Raw genomic sequence first — 17,056 nt, 5'->3', positions numbered from 1 at the left:
TCCAAGGCGTATTACGAACTCTGTATGGTTATGGCATCCAAGGGGGTGTGTTATAAATCAATTGATGGATGTCCATAACCGGCCCGGTCCATTAACCGGCCCAAACCCTAGAGAGAGAGGCGGCGGTCGCGCATGAGGAGAGAGAGAGAGTCGGCCAAAGCTTCCTATTTCCTTATTCGTTTATTTTTATGATTTGTACTATTTCCTATTCTAGTGTTTCCATTTATCTCTCTTGTAATTCTCTATATAAAGGACACACTTTATGATTAATAAAATAAGAACTTACAGATTCTAAATCCTAAGTTTTACAACATTTAACTTGTTTTTATTGGAATCACGTGCTTGGTACGAAAATTTATCAGCTAATTTAAATAAACTATCTGGAAAAGAAAGCTCCAAATAGGGTTAACAGGTCAAGTCCTATGTTGCTTTTACTTGCAGGGAAATATATCTCATATATACTAATTGAGGATCATTTAAAACGTTATAACCATAAATTTATACTAATTAAAAAGAAATCATGCTTAAGTGTCACTTAATTAGGATGCCAATTTACGTGTCAGCTTAAGAATCAATTAGAAAAAATGTTGGTCCAAATCCAATTACTAGACACCATTATATTAACCCAAAATCTAAGAAGCATGTATCATTTCCTTAAATAAAAACTACGGAATTACCCAATATGATTAACAAATATATGACAATTAATGACTATGAATAATAAAGATTTGATAACAATTTTTGCTTTCTTCTTCATTTTTGTTTAATTTTATATTATTAAAAAATTAAACAATCACCTTAACAATATAATAAAAGATAGATTTTTTTTTTATATGTTATATTTTGAAATTTTTAAAATGACTTTAAATTATAAAAAAGAGGAAACCTTATATTTTATATTTCAAATTTTTTAAAATAACTTTAAATTACAAAAATGAGAAAACCTTATATGTTACTCCCTCTGTTTTTTTTATATCTGACGTTCTATAATTTTCACACAAAACAAGACATATAGCATAATTCCTTTACTGCCTTCTTTCGTTAATTGACGTGACGAGCAAATGAGTTGAATTTGTTAATTAAAAAGAATAATATAAAGGATAAATAAAGCCATTACTATTATATTTTACATAGTTTTCTGAAAAACAACATATATAACGGAACAAAGAAATAGTTTCAAAACGTCAATTAATTCCGAATGGAGAGAGTATATTTTTCTTATATGTTATATTTTGAATTTTTTAAAATGAGTTTAAATTACAAAAAATATAAGTTTTCTTTAAACATACGTCTAAAAGAATTAAAATAAAAGTATTAAAATATCATGTATCAATCCAATGGTTGATCTGAAACTTTTCAAAACCATATAGAAGATAAATGTCAAAATAATTCAACTGTGGAAACAATAATGATCACTTTTATAAGAATGTGATCGGTGAAAAAATATTTTTTTGTGTCATAATTTGTTTAATGTCAAATTCGATCAATGATATATTAATTATAGTTTAGTTCAACAATTTTTAATAAAAATTGATCAGGTCCATCAGAAAAAAATTATATAATAACAACAAAAAAATTGTATATATATAAATAAAATGAACAAATATATAAACAAAATTATCGATAATATATAAAAATAAACTCACCTTGCATAAAGCGCAGGTCTTATCCTAGTAGTATTAATAAACACTAATTCTTGACAAAAAAAACCTAATCCGCCGAATATCCATGGCCTAATAAAGAAAATGGCTTAGCACGCATGATTGTGTCGTTTCCAATATTAATTGTCAAGGGGGAAAACATATCTAAAGAAACGCGTGAAAGGTTAAAAACTGAAAAAGAGTAAGAACTTTGTGTTTGACCTAAGGTCAAATATTGTCTACTTCCCGATGGCAGAGACATATTCCAACTCTTTTCATGAGTAATAAATATTTGATAAGATATTGTTGTCTGAATAGTCCTGACTTTTTCTCCACACACAAATCTTTCTAATAATTATATAATAACAACAAAAAATATTATATATATATAAATAAAATGAACAAATATATAAAGAAAATTGTCGATAATATATAAAAATAAACTCATTTTGCGTAAAGCGCATGTCTTATCCTAGTAGTATTAATAAACACTAATTCTTGACAAAAAAAAACCCTAATCCGCCGAATATCCATGGCCTAATAAAGAAAATGGCTTAGCACGCATGATTGTGTCGTTTCCAATATTAATTGTCAAGGGGGGAAACATATCTAAAGAAACGCGTGAAAGGTTAAAAACTGAAAAAGAGTAAGAACTTTGTGTTTGACCTAATGTCAAATATTGTACTTCCCGATGGCAGAGACATATTCCAACTCTTTTCATGAGTAATAAATATTTGATAAGATATTGTTGTCTGAATAGTCCTGACTTTTTCTCCACACACAAATCTTTCTAATACATGTATTTTGTGTTTGCCAAAGAGTCCAAATGAAAAGATGTTTTCTTTCGGAATATATATATATATATATATCATTCGGAGTATTTATTTAGTACGAAGGTAAATAAAAAATCAAATATATAAACTAGATAGATTTAAAAAACGTTCTACACAGCGCGTCCGCTCTTTCTCTCTCATCTCTGTTTCCTCTCTTATACTTTTCATAGAGAAGAAAAAAAATGTTCCGTTCTTTTGTTTGCCGGTCTTTGATCCGGTTCTACCTCCCGTTCATCGGGCTTTGGTCTCCAGAAAGAGGTGGCTTCGTCAGCATCATCTTCGCCGGCTCTTGACTCCAGGATACGATGGCTCTCGCAGCACTATTTTCGCCGGCTTTACTCCGGGATTTTTGTTCTGGTTACTTCGTTCTTCGCTTTCTCTCTTTCTTGATTCAATTGCCTCTCGATCTGATTCTCCGACTATTTTCTCCCCTTGATTAGGGCCGTTACATCTTCAAGCTTACTCTTATCTTTAAAGATGTAAGATGTTTCATGCATGTTAATTGGAGTACGATAGATCGATTGTAGGCGGTTGTTTAATTTTCTGAAGCGTAGATCCGACAGTCTAGGCTCATCGACTTGAATCTCTGAGAGTTGTTCTGTTTTGAGCGGCTGCTTCAACGGTTCATCTTCGCTGAAGGCGGAGCTCCGCCTTGTTTCTTCTCTGCCTCTGGAGGAAGAAAGAGGCTCCTCGTTTTGACGCGTGTTGATTGGTAGCCTGGCGATCGTCCACATGTTCATTGACGTGCTTAGTTTGCTTCCTCAACGGGTTTGATCTTGTCGGCTGATGGCCACAAGTTTCTGTATATCGAACTTCTGTTGGCCTTTATGTTTTATTGTACCCTTGGGCTTCGTTTTTCCTTTTTGTTTCTTTTTGTGTTGGGCTTCCTCCTGTTGAGCATAGTGCCATTAATAAATCTTCCAGATAAAAAGAAAAAAAACTAGATTTATCGGAGAGATGATAGAAAAAATGGTAAAAAAAAAGATTAAAAAAATAGCCAAAGCCAACTTATGCATCCACCACACCAAATTTATAAACTAGATTTATCGGAGAGATGATAGAAAAAGTGGTAAAAAAAGATTAAAAAAGAGTTAATTTGTGTAATAGCCAATTTTGAAAACAAAATTTAAAATATAGCATTGATGTTGACATTATTAGATTTCCTAGTATTTTCTTCTTTTTCTTCCGGTTTTTTCCTTTTGCTAAGCCGGTTGACGGTGATATGCTCTGTCACTTACATAAAAATAAAATAAAAAGTGTTGTTAGAGTGGTGGTGGCTATGACATCCATGATGATAATGATTATCGTGGTAGTATATAAATAGAATAAAACATGCTAAATTGTATAGTTTTTATTAATAAAATTATAAAATGATTTAAATATATTAATATACTATATATGTCCAAAATTAACAAAACTAAATCCAACGTCAACCCAATTTTTTTCATAAACTAAATCTAAAACAATAATCACTAAATCCTAAAAGGAAATATAAACCTTAACCCAAATATCAAAATATAAAAATAGTACATAATATGAAGCATAATTAAAATAGAATAGTAACAAACAAATAGCAAACCAAGGCTTATGGCCTGGTGGTGATAAACTTGAGGGAAAAACCGAATACGGTGAAGCCACTAGGTTCGAATTTCGGCCACTGGAAAATTAATATTTCGGCACAGAGGACCGACACGTGGTACCACGTGAATAGTTTGGACCACTTCTGTGGGGCTACAATATCTCTATATAATTAAAGAAAAAAAACAAATAGCATAGTACATATTGTTCAAATTTTGAACATGTCTATGATTGGAGGGAATAAAGTAATGTTTACCTCAAAGTCAACCAAAACTTTCCATAAACTAAACCTAAAACACTAATCACTAAACTCTAAAAAGAAATATAAACACTAACCTAAATATCAAAATATGTACATAGTACGTAATACAAAGCATTATCAAAATAGAATAGTAACAAATGAAATAAAATAGTAAATATTGTTTAAATTTTGAAATATTTATGATTGTAGGGAAGAAGGTAATGTTTACTCCAACGTCAATCCAAACCTTCTATAAACTAAACTCAAAACACTAATCACTAAACCCTAACTATAAATATAAACTTTAACCAAATATCAAATATGCACATAGTATATAATATGAAGCATTATGAAAATAGAATAGTAACAACGAAATAGCGTAGTACATATTGTTCGAATAGCATAATACAACCCAGAACTTACAGTACATACGAGTGGTGGTTACGACGGCAGAGGTGATGACTAATATCAACGAAATGGTGGTTGTTTTGAAGGATGTGATGACAAAAATATGAAAGAGAAAATTATATATTTGGTTGATAATTAAAAAAAAATGATGATAATAGCTAAGGTGATAAAAGAGATCCAAATGATTGAAATTTTTTTTTAAAAGAAAGTGATGGTGAATTGGAAGAATTAGTGATTGTGGTAGGTAACTGAAGAAGAAATAGTTTATACACTTATTAATCGGCAAGAAAATGTAATATGGGTATATACTGTAATAATAATGGAGAGCGTTTTTTTTAGTTAGATACCTAATCCCCTATATATTAATCCTAGAGCATTATAACATGTTTTCGTAGCCACATGTCATTACGAGAATGATTTTTAGAATTATTAGAAAAATAAGTTGGTCCATATAAACATATACTATGCTTTTTATTTAACTAACTATCAAATTAATTAATAGTGTACAAAAGAATATTTTTTCTTTCATTAAATAAAAGGTACATAATTACCTAATATGATTAACATATATATGACAATTAATGATTATGAATAATACATATTTGATAAAAAAAATTCTAACCTCTTTCTTTTTTGTTTAATTTTATACTATTAAAATAAATTAAACAATCAAGGATATAATAAAAAAAATTAGATTTTTCTTATATGTTATATTTTGAATTTTTAAAAACGACTATAAATTACTAAAAATGGTAAAAATCCCACATTAATTTTTTGTGATCAATGGTTTAACCTTTTTTTATTCAACCAAGATACAAATGATCATATATCATAGGGGTGGGCGTTCGGATACACGTTCGGCTTGTATCGGATATTTCAGTATAAAGGTAAAGAACCCGTTCAGGTATTTCTACACTTCGAGTCGGGTTCGGGTATTTTATGTTCGGGTTCGGATATTTTGGGTCGGATTCGAATATTTAAATTTTGATGAAAAAATAAATAAATTATTCGTTGTTTAAGTTTTTTGGATTTAAAATATATTTTATCTTAACTGTTTTTTTAATTTTTAAAATATTAAACTATTAATAGGTTTGGAGATAAAACTTTAAAAATAGAAAGACACTAATTTAGATGTTGTTTTGAAATTTTAGATGCAACTTTTGTTAATGCAAAAAACAAGAACTTGATATGTATTTTAAGTGAGTAACAAATGATTTTTTTCCCATAATTATATGTATATTATTTAATTTTGAGAAATAAGAATCATTAATATAAATATTTTGAATAAAATGAGAGAAATAAACAAGAAATATAGAGTTAAGTATACTTATGTTTGGTTTTCTTCGGATATCCATTTGGATTCGGATATTACCCGTTCGAATTCAAATATTATCCAAACTGGTGAAACAAGTAATTTGTTTTGTTGTTCTAATTTGATGATTTTTAGACCGACCTGGTGAATATATACTAGACAAACATTTATATTTTGAGTTTGCACTTATATTTTATAACAGTTTGATATATTAGATTTGATCACTAACCTATTAATATAGTTTGCCGGTGATTTTTTTTCAAAATTTTGATTCTTAGATATGTATATGGAGTGAAACAAATTTCTACAGATGTCCATTTTTTTAATTGACACTTATGTAATTCACTGATTTCATAAAAGAAGTTAAAAAAAAAGAAACTTAACTCATATTACTGAAACAAAGACGAGAACGAAAGTACAATTCTATAGATGTAGAAAATGAAATCACTTATGGAGAGTCAATAGTAAACAAATGGAGAGCAGAAAACCTAATCTCCTTTCGTCGTTATACAATTGATGTTGCCTATTTGGTTTTGGTGATTTGTGTCTGCCGCAAAACTTAATTTTCTTTTGTGCATATGAAGTCTTAAAAATAATTAAAATGAGATGTAATACGTTAACTCTTCAACAACGATGATATATTTAAGAAACCAACATTTGTATTCATTATTTTATAATCGATAAAGATCGTAGTGTTGCAAAATGTTAAAATCATTTCATAAATAAACATTATTATAAAAATCATTTCATATAACTGGATGCGCGGATTATCATCTAGTTATATTTTATTTGATGGCTAGTGAGGCCAATTTCCCTAAAAAAAAAAGCCAAAGCCAACTCATGCATCTATCACACCAAATATATAAACTAGATTTATCATAGAGATGATAGAAAAAGTGGTAAAAAAAATTTAAAAAAATAGCCAAAGCCAACTTATGCATCCACCACACCTTCACGCTACATAGTACATAAGCTGAAATCAAAACCTAAGTGAAAAAGACACTCACTACTATGCTTCTTGTCTAAAAGATGTTTCTACTACACTTCTAATGTCCCACCAATCCAAGTCCACCGCCCTAAGCTTTCCACCTTAAATTACATATCCATAATTGATATGGAGAAAAGATCGCAAGCCTATCCTGAGGCCAAACTCATCGCTTCCTCTTCTTAGCGGACTTGGTCTGACTTGCCTGCGACTTGCCTGAAAACAACTGATTTCCCTTTTTTAGCTGGTTCTGGTGCCTTCAGTGTCTCTTCTTCAGACTCCACAACGCTCTCCTTGCCCTTGGAGGAAGGTGAAGATTTTGCTTGCCTTTTGCTGCTTTGCCCTTGGCCGATGAAGGTTTTGCAGGTCCTGACTTGGATTTTGAAGACATCATTGTAGTCTTGGACGGCTCTTCTTTTTTCTTGGATGAAGCTTTGGATTTGCCAGAGTCTCCTTGGTCCTTTAATGTTCCAGCTTTTGGTATCTCTTTGCTGCTTCTGGATTTTGCACCGGCTGATTTACCTACGGTTTTGAGGTTTTCCTCTTCAGAGCTATCCTCTTTTTCTCTGCTAACATTTGAATCCTCTGGTTTGCTCTCTGTTTTGTCATCCTGGGACTTCTTGGCGAACTTGGAAGCAGGAGCAGCTTTAGACTTGCTGGAACCAGCTCCACCACCCCAAATCAGAAGCATTATAATTAACAATCTTTTAGGACTTTTAACACTTTAAACTATTTGCTTTCAGTTTCATTTACTTTTTCCCTAACAATTCCATCTTTGATTGCTTGCTTGTCTTAGCTTTCTTTCTCTGAGGCCTGCATGGAGAATTACCAAGCTTGGTCATCCTCCTAAGAGTAGCAAATTCATCTCAAAACAACATATAGTTACTCTATTCCAGTGCCACATAACATCGAAAATAGAGAAGTAACACTTACTCTGTGGAAGCTTCTTCCTCATACAAAAGAATATGTACAATCAGTGGGTTAATGGTTCACCACAAACAAAAGAGAAGAACAAAACATAGTGTTATTGAGGAAACTGATAAAATTGGGCTTACGAGATGTTTCTTCTTAGCAGAATCATATAATTTGATCACAGCTTTAAAATACGTGCAGCAAAAATCCAATATTCATTTATAAGCATGGACAAACTACCCAAGGTGTTAGTCCAGTTTCAGCTATCTACAGGAAAAATACATAGACTAGCGGATTGCATTGATGTAAATCAAATATAACTCCTAAGATAAAATACAAAATGCTTACTCTTTATCGATAGGCAACCAGACTCTGACCCTCACCGAACTAAGTTTCCAGCATGGCTTTGGATATCAGATGCCTGCCAAGGGAAAATGATTCAGTGCGAAGAACCCTACCTAAAAAGAAAAACTTCTCCACAGAAGGGGAACGGGCAGAGATGTTTAAGAGAAAAATATCTTCAACATGAAAAGAATAAGATGCTGCAACCATGCACAGTTTACTACTGCAAATGACAATTGGTAGAACATGATTTTTGTTTTCACACATTCCTGTATGTGAGCAACAATGATGATATGTGAAATTACGAAAACATAACTTTCTGTTGGCCTAGACTTTGTTTTCTCTTTGTGCTTGTATTAGGACTATCTTCTATGGGTTACCTTACTTCTTTCTTTGACTTTGGGGCTGGCTTTCCAGAGGAGACAGATGGCTGAAACACAATTGAACGATATCAGTAAATGATAAAAGGACACGGACAAAAAGATGAGGCAGTCTGACAGAAAAACGGGTGAGATATAAGACTGGCTGGGTAAAGAAGCAAATGAGAAGGCTTACCTCTTTTTCATTCTTTACAAGTTGGTCCTGGGGCAAAGTCCTGAACGTCCCATCATATTTCAAAGCCACTATTTTACTATACTTATCTAAAGAGACACCCAACGAATTCACTGCTGCAGTCAGATAAGTTTGAAGCTTCATAGCACAATTACTGAGAACTTGTTCTGCCAACCTCCGTGCTACTTGTGGAACCTGAGGACAAGCTGAAAGAGTTAATAAAAGAGAATTGGTTGCTGAAACATAACGAGAAAGACAATCGATGTAGCACCTCATCATCCTTTCTAACACAATGTAGAATTGTTTTTTTTTTTTTTTGTGAAAAGCACAATGTAGAATTGTTTGAATCATCTTTAGAGATATATCCTCGCTTTCTTCTAAAACATGAGACATAATGTTCTCCATATATGTAAAAAACGTTCGCAGTGTGATGGTCCCTTAAAAAGAAAAATAAATTAATTATCAGACAAACATGCTACTGAGAGAGAAGCTTGAAGATGCAGGGAGGAGAGTAAAACCAAGTTTCCGTAAAGAAAATATAAGCAAAATGATATGGCTGATTAAGAGAAACAGATTATCTGATGTGCTGAATGATAACAAGAGAATCAACGAATCAATTGTGGCATAAGGAAGCTAAAGGTAAAGAAAAATTTGGGTTAATCATGAACATGTTGCTAAGTTCAACTATAATACTATCTGACTAGATTTATATTAGAATGTACCTTATAGTCTTCAGGAAATTCTGGAACATCTCAATAAGAAGTGCATCACAGTCAAGATCCAACATCACAATCCATGATTTGACCTTGGCCACAGTTTCGAGAATTGAGATCCTTTTGATGTAGGAGCGACTAAGACAGTCATCTAAAATTTCAAATGATGATACAATTAACTTGAAATAGAGTTTGACCCGCACCCGCACTATGTTATTTTTTTTTATATAATATATTTTTATTTATGTTACTATTATATATTTTATACTTGTAACCATTAAATAATGCAATCGTAGCTAAATAGGTTTTGGTATGGATAATTTATATATTGAGACATTTGGCACTAACATCAATATTATTAAAACAAAAACATTTGTGTTTTTTCTTTCTAATGAAAATGTCAATTTTTTAAAAAATACTCCTAAATTTACAAAGAAAATTTAATTCTCATTTATGGCTTTTTTGGGCTTAAAACTATATATACCCATTAATTTAATTATCTGTATTTATTTATGATTCAAAAGCTCATTCCATCAACTATAAATTTAATTTTATTAATACATCTAAACCCATTGTATGCTTCTAAATAAAAGTAATAAATTATCTACATTAAAATTGTAATAGTATTGATCATTGCAAAACCTTTAAATTAAAATTCATAATATTAATGCATTTACATTATATGAAAAATTAAATAGTTTATTCTGTTTGTGTATTATTATAAAGTATATGGAAAGTTTAATCAATTTGGTTATGGGTTCAATTTTCCGACTTCAGATATATATGATCTGCCCGACTATTTATAAAATTCAGTTCAATTTTAATTTTGGTTTTTAGTTTGGTACGGTCTAGTTCGCAGTTTTACCCAAACATATACACTATCTTACATAGAAATTAATTTTAAAATAATTCATTTAATTTCGAAAAAAAATTTGCGCTTTCCAAACTCGGATCAAAATCTAGTCTATAATTAAAAAGCAAACTATTAGCAATACATACTTAATTATTATTATTATTGCAGTCTAATATTTTATTTAATAAATATTATTATACACAAATATTTTTAAAATTTTTTAATCACAAACTATATAATGTATGTGAATTTTATGAAGCTACTGAAATTATATAGAAAACAACTTCTTATACAAAATATATTAAAAAATTGTTTTCATGAATTATATATAATGTAAGTGAATTTTATGAAGCTACTAAAATTATATAGAAATTAGCTTTTAAGCATGTAATATAGATTCATAATTGTTTTTGTTAAAATTAATAAAAACAATCAATAACAAATATTACATGATAATTACGTTTGAGCCATAAAATAATATATGATTTAAGAACAAAAGCACCATTAAGTGTATGTTACTTTTCTTCCTAAAAAAACAAACGTAATGTTTCCTTTAACAAAAAAAAATAACTTTGTTTTTTTAATAAAAAAGACTAATTTTACTTTCATAACAATGCTAAAATTCAAAACTTATCTCAAAATATCTCCGGAGTCGTCAAACATATCAACCTATATTGCATGCTAATGCCTTATATTATTATTCCTATTTTATAGTTAGATGTTGCTGGATAAGGTTGATATGATTAAGAATATTACTTTTCTTGGAATAATAGATAGCAATATTCAAAAATGTAATATAATTTGGAAGGTATATTTCAGCAGATACGTGACATATGTATTTAAGATTTTGTTACATTGAGCAATCTGATTAAAGCCGGTGGTTTGTTTGAAGTGTGGTACAGATGGAATGTTTAGTTAATTTTTAAATTAAATTTAGCTGATTTGATTTAGGTGTTAAACACGGTTTAGGACTCGTGGCAATCCATTGTAAATATTTAGAAAAAGTCAGGATTATTTCTTATTTATACTTGAGTTTTAATAGTTTAGATACTGAATAGAAGAAAAGAGTCAGCCATCGATAACTTTTACGCCCAAAAAAAGCTAGCAAACAATAACATACCTTCATCTGATCATCATCATAAAGAGCACCCGGATCAGTTATTCTTCTGAACTCACTGAGGCAGGCATCGAGTTAAAAATTTCTAAATAATGATTTTCGACTAAAAAAGACACAAGGAAAAAATAATTTATTAAACATACATAAGATTCTTTTACATTTATTTTAAAGATATGTAAATATAAATAAATACTTCAATAATATAATAATAAAACAAAAAAATATTTATTTTCAAAAAAGAAAATTAATTTGAAACTTTTATTTTTCGATATTTTTTGAAATTTCTTTCAAAACCTGTATGACGAAAGGTTTTGAGATATTCTATTTAGAAATTAGAACATGTAAGACAGAGGCGCTTTAAGAGAAATATTTTTTTAGTTCTATTCACGACAATGGAGCTAGTTTATAAAAATTGGCTATACATAATAAGGCCACCACCATTCACAAAGTAAGCCAAAAGCACTGGTTGTTCGGTGATTCACAGTGGTCACGAGAATGGAGCTTGTTTATAAACATTGGCTCTATATAAGCCCACTACCACTCACCGAGTAAGCCCAGGGCCGGTCCCGAGAATTTGGGGATCCTAGACTATTTAGTAAAAGTTTTAAAAATTTGAGGTTCTAAAATTTTTTTTTTACAAATTCGGAAACCTATTTTTATAAAAAATTTCAAAAATTTCGGAGACCCTAAACAAATGTTTCATTAGGCTTGGTCGAGGACCTCGGCCCTGCCACTGCCACTGATTGTCCGGTGGATCATAATGGTTCTAATTCTAAACCCCAATTTTGCGTTTGTGTAGTCTTTTAAAGTTTGTAAAAAAATAAAGTAAACGTAGATGTTTAAGACCATAAATGTTGTCGGCTTATCTAAAGAATCTACATTTTAAGTAAGAATTAAAACATTTCACTACTCGAATCTAATACAATTAATGTTCTTTGAATTTTTTAGTACTGCGTATATTATTCTCTTATCCAAAGCACGCATGGCATCGAATCGAATCCGACCTGTCTTAGTTATGTATTAATGTTTCAAAATATCCTGCAATTTTTTTTTTGTATTTTTTTCAATCCCCTAACCTATATATGCGAAGAACAATACTTATGTTCACCCCTATGGTGAATAGTTAAATTCATCACACTCTTTATATTCAACCAAAATACCATATAAAAATAGTTTAAAAAGACAATAAAAATAAAAAAATAAATAGCTGGAAAAAAAAACACCGACATTAATTAGCACCATCTGCAAAATTCTAAATTCTAAAAACCTAAACTCTAAATCCATAAAATCTAAATCCAAAACACTAAACCATAAACCCCAGTCCTAAAATCTAAACCTTAAATCTTAAACTCTAAACCCAAACTCTACGTAATAAACCCTAAATCTTAAATCTAAACCCTAAAGCCTAAACCCAAAACTCTAAACTCTAAACCCTAAATCCTTAAATCTAAACCCTAAATCCCAAACCCTAAACCCAAAACTTTAAATCTTAAACCCAAATCCTAAATCCTAAACCCTAAACCCAAAAATTTAAATCTTAAACCCAAACCCTAAACCCAAACCACTAAACCTCTAAACTGTAAACCTTAGTCTTATTGACTAGCAGATGGGTTTACGGTTTAAAGGTTTGGGTTTAGGGTTTATGATTTAGAGTTTAGGGTTTAGGATTTGAAGTTTTGAGTTTAGAGTTTAGGATTTGAGTTTAGGGTTTAGGATTTAGGATTTAGAGTTTAGATTTTAGGGTTTATAGTTTAGAGTTGTGGGTTTAGGGTTTAGATTTTAGGATTTAAGGTTTATTATTTAGAGTTTGGGTTTAAGGTTTAAGATTTAGGGTTTAGATTTTAGGATTGGGACTTATGGTTTAGTGTTTCAGATTTAGGATTTATGGTTTTAGAGTTTAGGTTTTTAGGCGGCGTTAATTAATGTCAGTGTTGTTTTTTTCAGCTATTTTTTTATTGCCTTTTTTAACTATTCTTACATAACACTTTGATTGGTTATGAAGAGTGTGGTAAATTTAACCATTCGCCACAGGGGTGCACCTAAGTATTGTTCATTTGCGAAATAATTTATACACATGTCGTCACTACAATCATTCTCGCTGAAAAAAAGATGACATGACACTTAAAATAGATGACATGGTTTTAGAAAATAGTGACATGGCATCATATTAATTGTGAGATTATTTAAATTTATCCGTTCATCTTCATCATTTAAATTAACAAAAAAGTTTTTCAGTTTAACTAAAACAGACAAAGTCTCAAATTTATTAGAATTTATATTTATATTTATATGTATATATATATATATATATGTATATATTTAAAATTAGATGGGAAGATATATATATATATATTTAAAATAAATAATCATTAAACATAATAATATAATTAAAACTATTTTTATAAAATCTAATTTTATCTTTATTAAAAATTAAATCAAATCAAATTTAAATAATTATACCAAATCAAAAAATAAGATTACAAAAATACGTTTATGATTTTTTATAACTATTGAAGTTAAAATATAAATTAATAATGTTGAAATAAAAATCAAAATTTTTTTTTGAAATAAAAAATGTTATGTTAAAGATTACTATTTCTATTTCTGCTCATGGCGCAGTAAAACTCTCAGTAACTATATACTTTGCAAGTTGAAAATCATTACCAACCCACTAATATGACTGACTTCTAATATTGTGCAAACACAATGTTGACTTAACTTTAAATTTCTAATTTTGGTGACGAGGTCCACACATGCACTTCACTAGGAAAACAAAGAATAATGCATTAAATAAGTAATCACTCGAAATTCCTTGCGTGTAACCAATAGATATATGATATTTGATAGAACAAAATAAATTCATGCATGGATCTTGCAGGATCATTCGGTGCCTCATACTTGCATCTCACTGTACAGTTCATATATATATATATAGAGATGATCATTCGAAACATAGAACCCACCAAACATATCTCTTTTCACTATCAAAACGCTATGGATGCTTTCTTATTTTCCTTATTATCTCCACTCCTCGTTTTCGTTTTGATTGCTCTTTTCAAGAAAACAAAGAAGCCAAAACATGTAAAAGCTCCCGAACCATGCGGTGCATGGCCCATCATCGGCCATCTTCACCTTCTCGGTGGCAAGGAACAACTTCTCTATCGAACCTTAGGAGAAATGGCTAACCGTTACGGTCCAGCCATGTCGTTACGACTCGGGAGCAGTGAAGCATTTGTTGTGAGCAGTTTTGAGGTTGCTAAAGAGTGTTTCACTGTGAATGACAAAGCCTTGGCTTCACGACCTATGACTGCCGCCGCAAAGCATATGGGCTACAACTATGCTGTCTTCGGGTTTGCACCATACAGTTCTTTCTGGCGCGAGATGCGTAAGATCGCAACCATCGAGCTACTTTCTAACCGGCGGCTTCAGATGCTCAAGCACGTCCGCGTTTCAGAAATCTCAATGGGTAATACAAAAAACATGTAAAAAAATCGATTTAGTTAAAAACAAGATATCTGGGAAGGCCGGATGTTAGATTTAGAAGACAATAAACTTTTAATGTTAATTTTAACAAAAGAAATTTCCGACAGTTTAGGAGTCATGCAACATATAACTTTGAAATCTAGGGGTCAAGACTAATGTTTTTTATTCGGTCATGTTCATAATCGATTTTGCGCGACAATTATTACGGTCTAGTGTCTATTTATACAACTTTGTTATCAATCATATCTTATATAATTTATTACAATAGTTGTTGAATACTGTTACGTTATTATAATACTATGTGATGTCTCACATGCATGCAGGTGTGAAAGATTTGTATTCCTTGTGGGTCACGAAAGGTGGTTCAGAACCAGTAATGGTTGATCTAAAGAGGTGGTTAGAGGACATGACACTGAACATGATCGTAAGAATGGTGGCCGGAAAACGATACTTTGGCGGTGGTTCAACAACCCCTGAAGACACCGAAGAGGCGAGGCAATGCCAAAAGGCCATCACAAAGTTCTTTCACCTCATCGGTATATTCACAATGTCCGATGCTTTTCCGACTCTAGGGTGGTTTGATCTGCAAGGACATGAGAAGGAGATGAAGAAAACGGGTAGCGAACTAGATGTGATTCTCGAAAGATGGATCGAGAACCATCGGCAACAACGAAAAGTTTCAGGAAATAAAGAGAACGATTCAGACTTCATTGATGTTATGTTGTCACTTGCAGAACAAGGCAAACTCTCCCATCTGCAATATGATGCAAATACTAGCATCAAATCTACGTGTCTGGTATACCTTTAACCACCCAATTTTTGTAAAAATACAATACGATAACAATAAAACATATTCTTGTTCCAAAAGTAACATTAAAGAGACTTTTTTCTAAAATATCATTTATTAAAAGTTAAAGAACTTTTTATTTTATATTTGAGTTCATGATTTAGTGACTAATAAGTGTACGGTTTAGTGTGTAATTAAGGGGTGGGATTTGAATAAATTTAGTCATTTTATCTTCTAATGAACATTATTTTGTGGATTTGACCTCTTATGTGCTATATTATTATACTTTTGTGATATATAAAAGATTTGCGTTATTTATTTATTGTTTTATCTCTTCTAATGTATATAATGCTACAAATTTGAATGGCCAGGCACTGATTCTTGGAGGAAGTGACACTACAGCTTCAACTCTCACATGGGCCATTGCTCTTCTTCTAAACAACAAAGACATGTTAAAGAAAGCGCAAGATGAGATAGACCTCCAAGTTGGCACAGATAGGAACGTCGAGGATTCAGACATAGAAAATCTGGTTTATCTTCAAGCGATCATCAAAGAAACATTGAGACTATATCCAGCTGGTCCTCTCTTAGGCCCTCGAGAGGCGATGGAAGATTGTACAATCGCAGGTTACCACGTTTCTTGTGGCACAAGACTGATAGTGAACGTATGGAAAATCCAAAGAGATCCGAAAGTTTGGGTAGAACCAAACGAGTTCAGACCAGAGAGGTTTCTTACAGGAGAAGCAAAAGAGTTTGATGTTAGAGGACAGAACTTTGAGCTGATCCCGTTTGGTTCGGGAAGAAGATCATGCCCAGGGTCTTCATTGGCTATGCAAGTGCTTCATCTAGGTCTTGCTCGTTTTCTTCATTCGTTTGACGTGAAAACTGATTTGGATGTGGCTGTTGATATGAGTGAGAGCCCTGGCTTGACCATTCCTAAAGCAACGCCTCTTGAGGTTATGATCAGTCCACGTCTCGAGAAACATCTTTTTGCGTGATATAAATATATGTATATATGTGTGTGTGTGTGTGTGAAGGTGTTTTTGATGTTTCCGTTTTAATAAAAGCCTACGTTATGTATAAGTTACCCTTTGTTCGTTTCATTAAAAATAAATGTATTTCTTTTTGGATAGACATACGTACGTTAGAGCAGGATTAAAGGGGTATGCAAGGTGGGTTTTTAAGGGGAAAAGGTGGTGTGGGTCCCACCAAAAGTGTTGAGACCGTGTATTCTGTCCCAAAATAATGGACGTTTTTTGTACTGTTTCGCGGGCCCCACTGACACGTGGCGGCCCGCGAT

General features: G+C 31.4%; 2 protein-coding genes across 3 annotated transcripts; one reads left to right on the top strand and one right to left on the bottom strand.

Moving 5' to 3' along the window:
- Positions 1-7,240: 7,240 nt before the first annotated feature.
- LOC106332994 lies at positions 7,241-8,019 on the bottom strand. 2 transcript variants are annotated; one of them, XM_013771471.1, is made up of 2 exons: positions 7,794-8,019; positions 7,241-7,704 (listed from the first exon to the last, which is right to left on the bottom strand). In XM_013771471.1, the coding sequence occupies exons 1-2, from the start codon at positions 7,814-7,816 to the stop codon at positions 7,257-7,259; spliced, it is 471 nt and encodes a 156-aa protein (XP_013626925.1). In that variant the 5' UTR covers positions 7,817-8,019; the 3' UTR covers positions 7,241-7,256. The 2 variants fall into 2 exon arrangements, with proteins under 2 accessions (XP_013626925.1, XP_013626926.1); XM_013771472.1 differs by having other exon boundaries at positions 7,241-7,810; positions 7,931-7,982.
- Positions 8,020-14,457: 6,438 nt separating this feature from the next.
- On the top strand, positions 14,458-16,784 carry LOC106333001 (cytochrome P450 82C4). Its single transcript, XM_013771481.1, has 3 exons — positions 14,458-14,952; positions 15,293-15,765; positions 16,128-16,784. The coding sequence occupies exons 1-3, from the start codon at positions 14,481-14,483 to the stop codon at positions 16,752-16,754; spliced, it is 1,572 nt and encodes a 523-aa protein (XP_013626935.1). The 5' UTR covers positions 14,458-14,480; the 3' UTR covers positions 16,755-16,784.
- Positions 16,785-17,056: the final 272 nt, after the last annotated feature.

Source organism: Brassica oleracea, chromosome C3, assembly GCF_000695525.1.
Source record: "Brassica oleracea var. oleracea cultivar TO1000 chromosome C3, BOL, whole genome shotgun sequence".
In the NCBI taxonomy this organism is placed as follows: domain Eukaryota; kingdom Viridiplantae; phylum Streptophyta; class Magnoliopsida; order Brassicales; family Brassicaceae; genus Brassica; species Brassica oleracea.
Note: the sequence above shows the minus strand (reverse complement) of the source record. Positions and strands in the feature narration are given on the sequence as shown.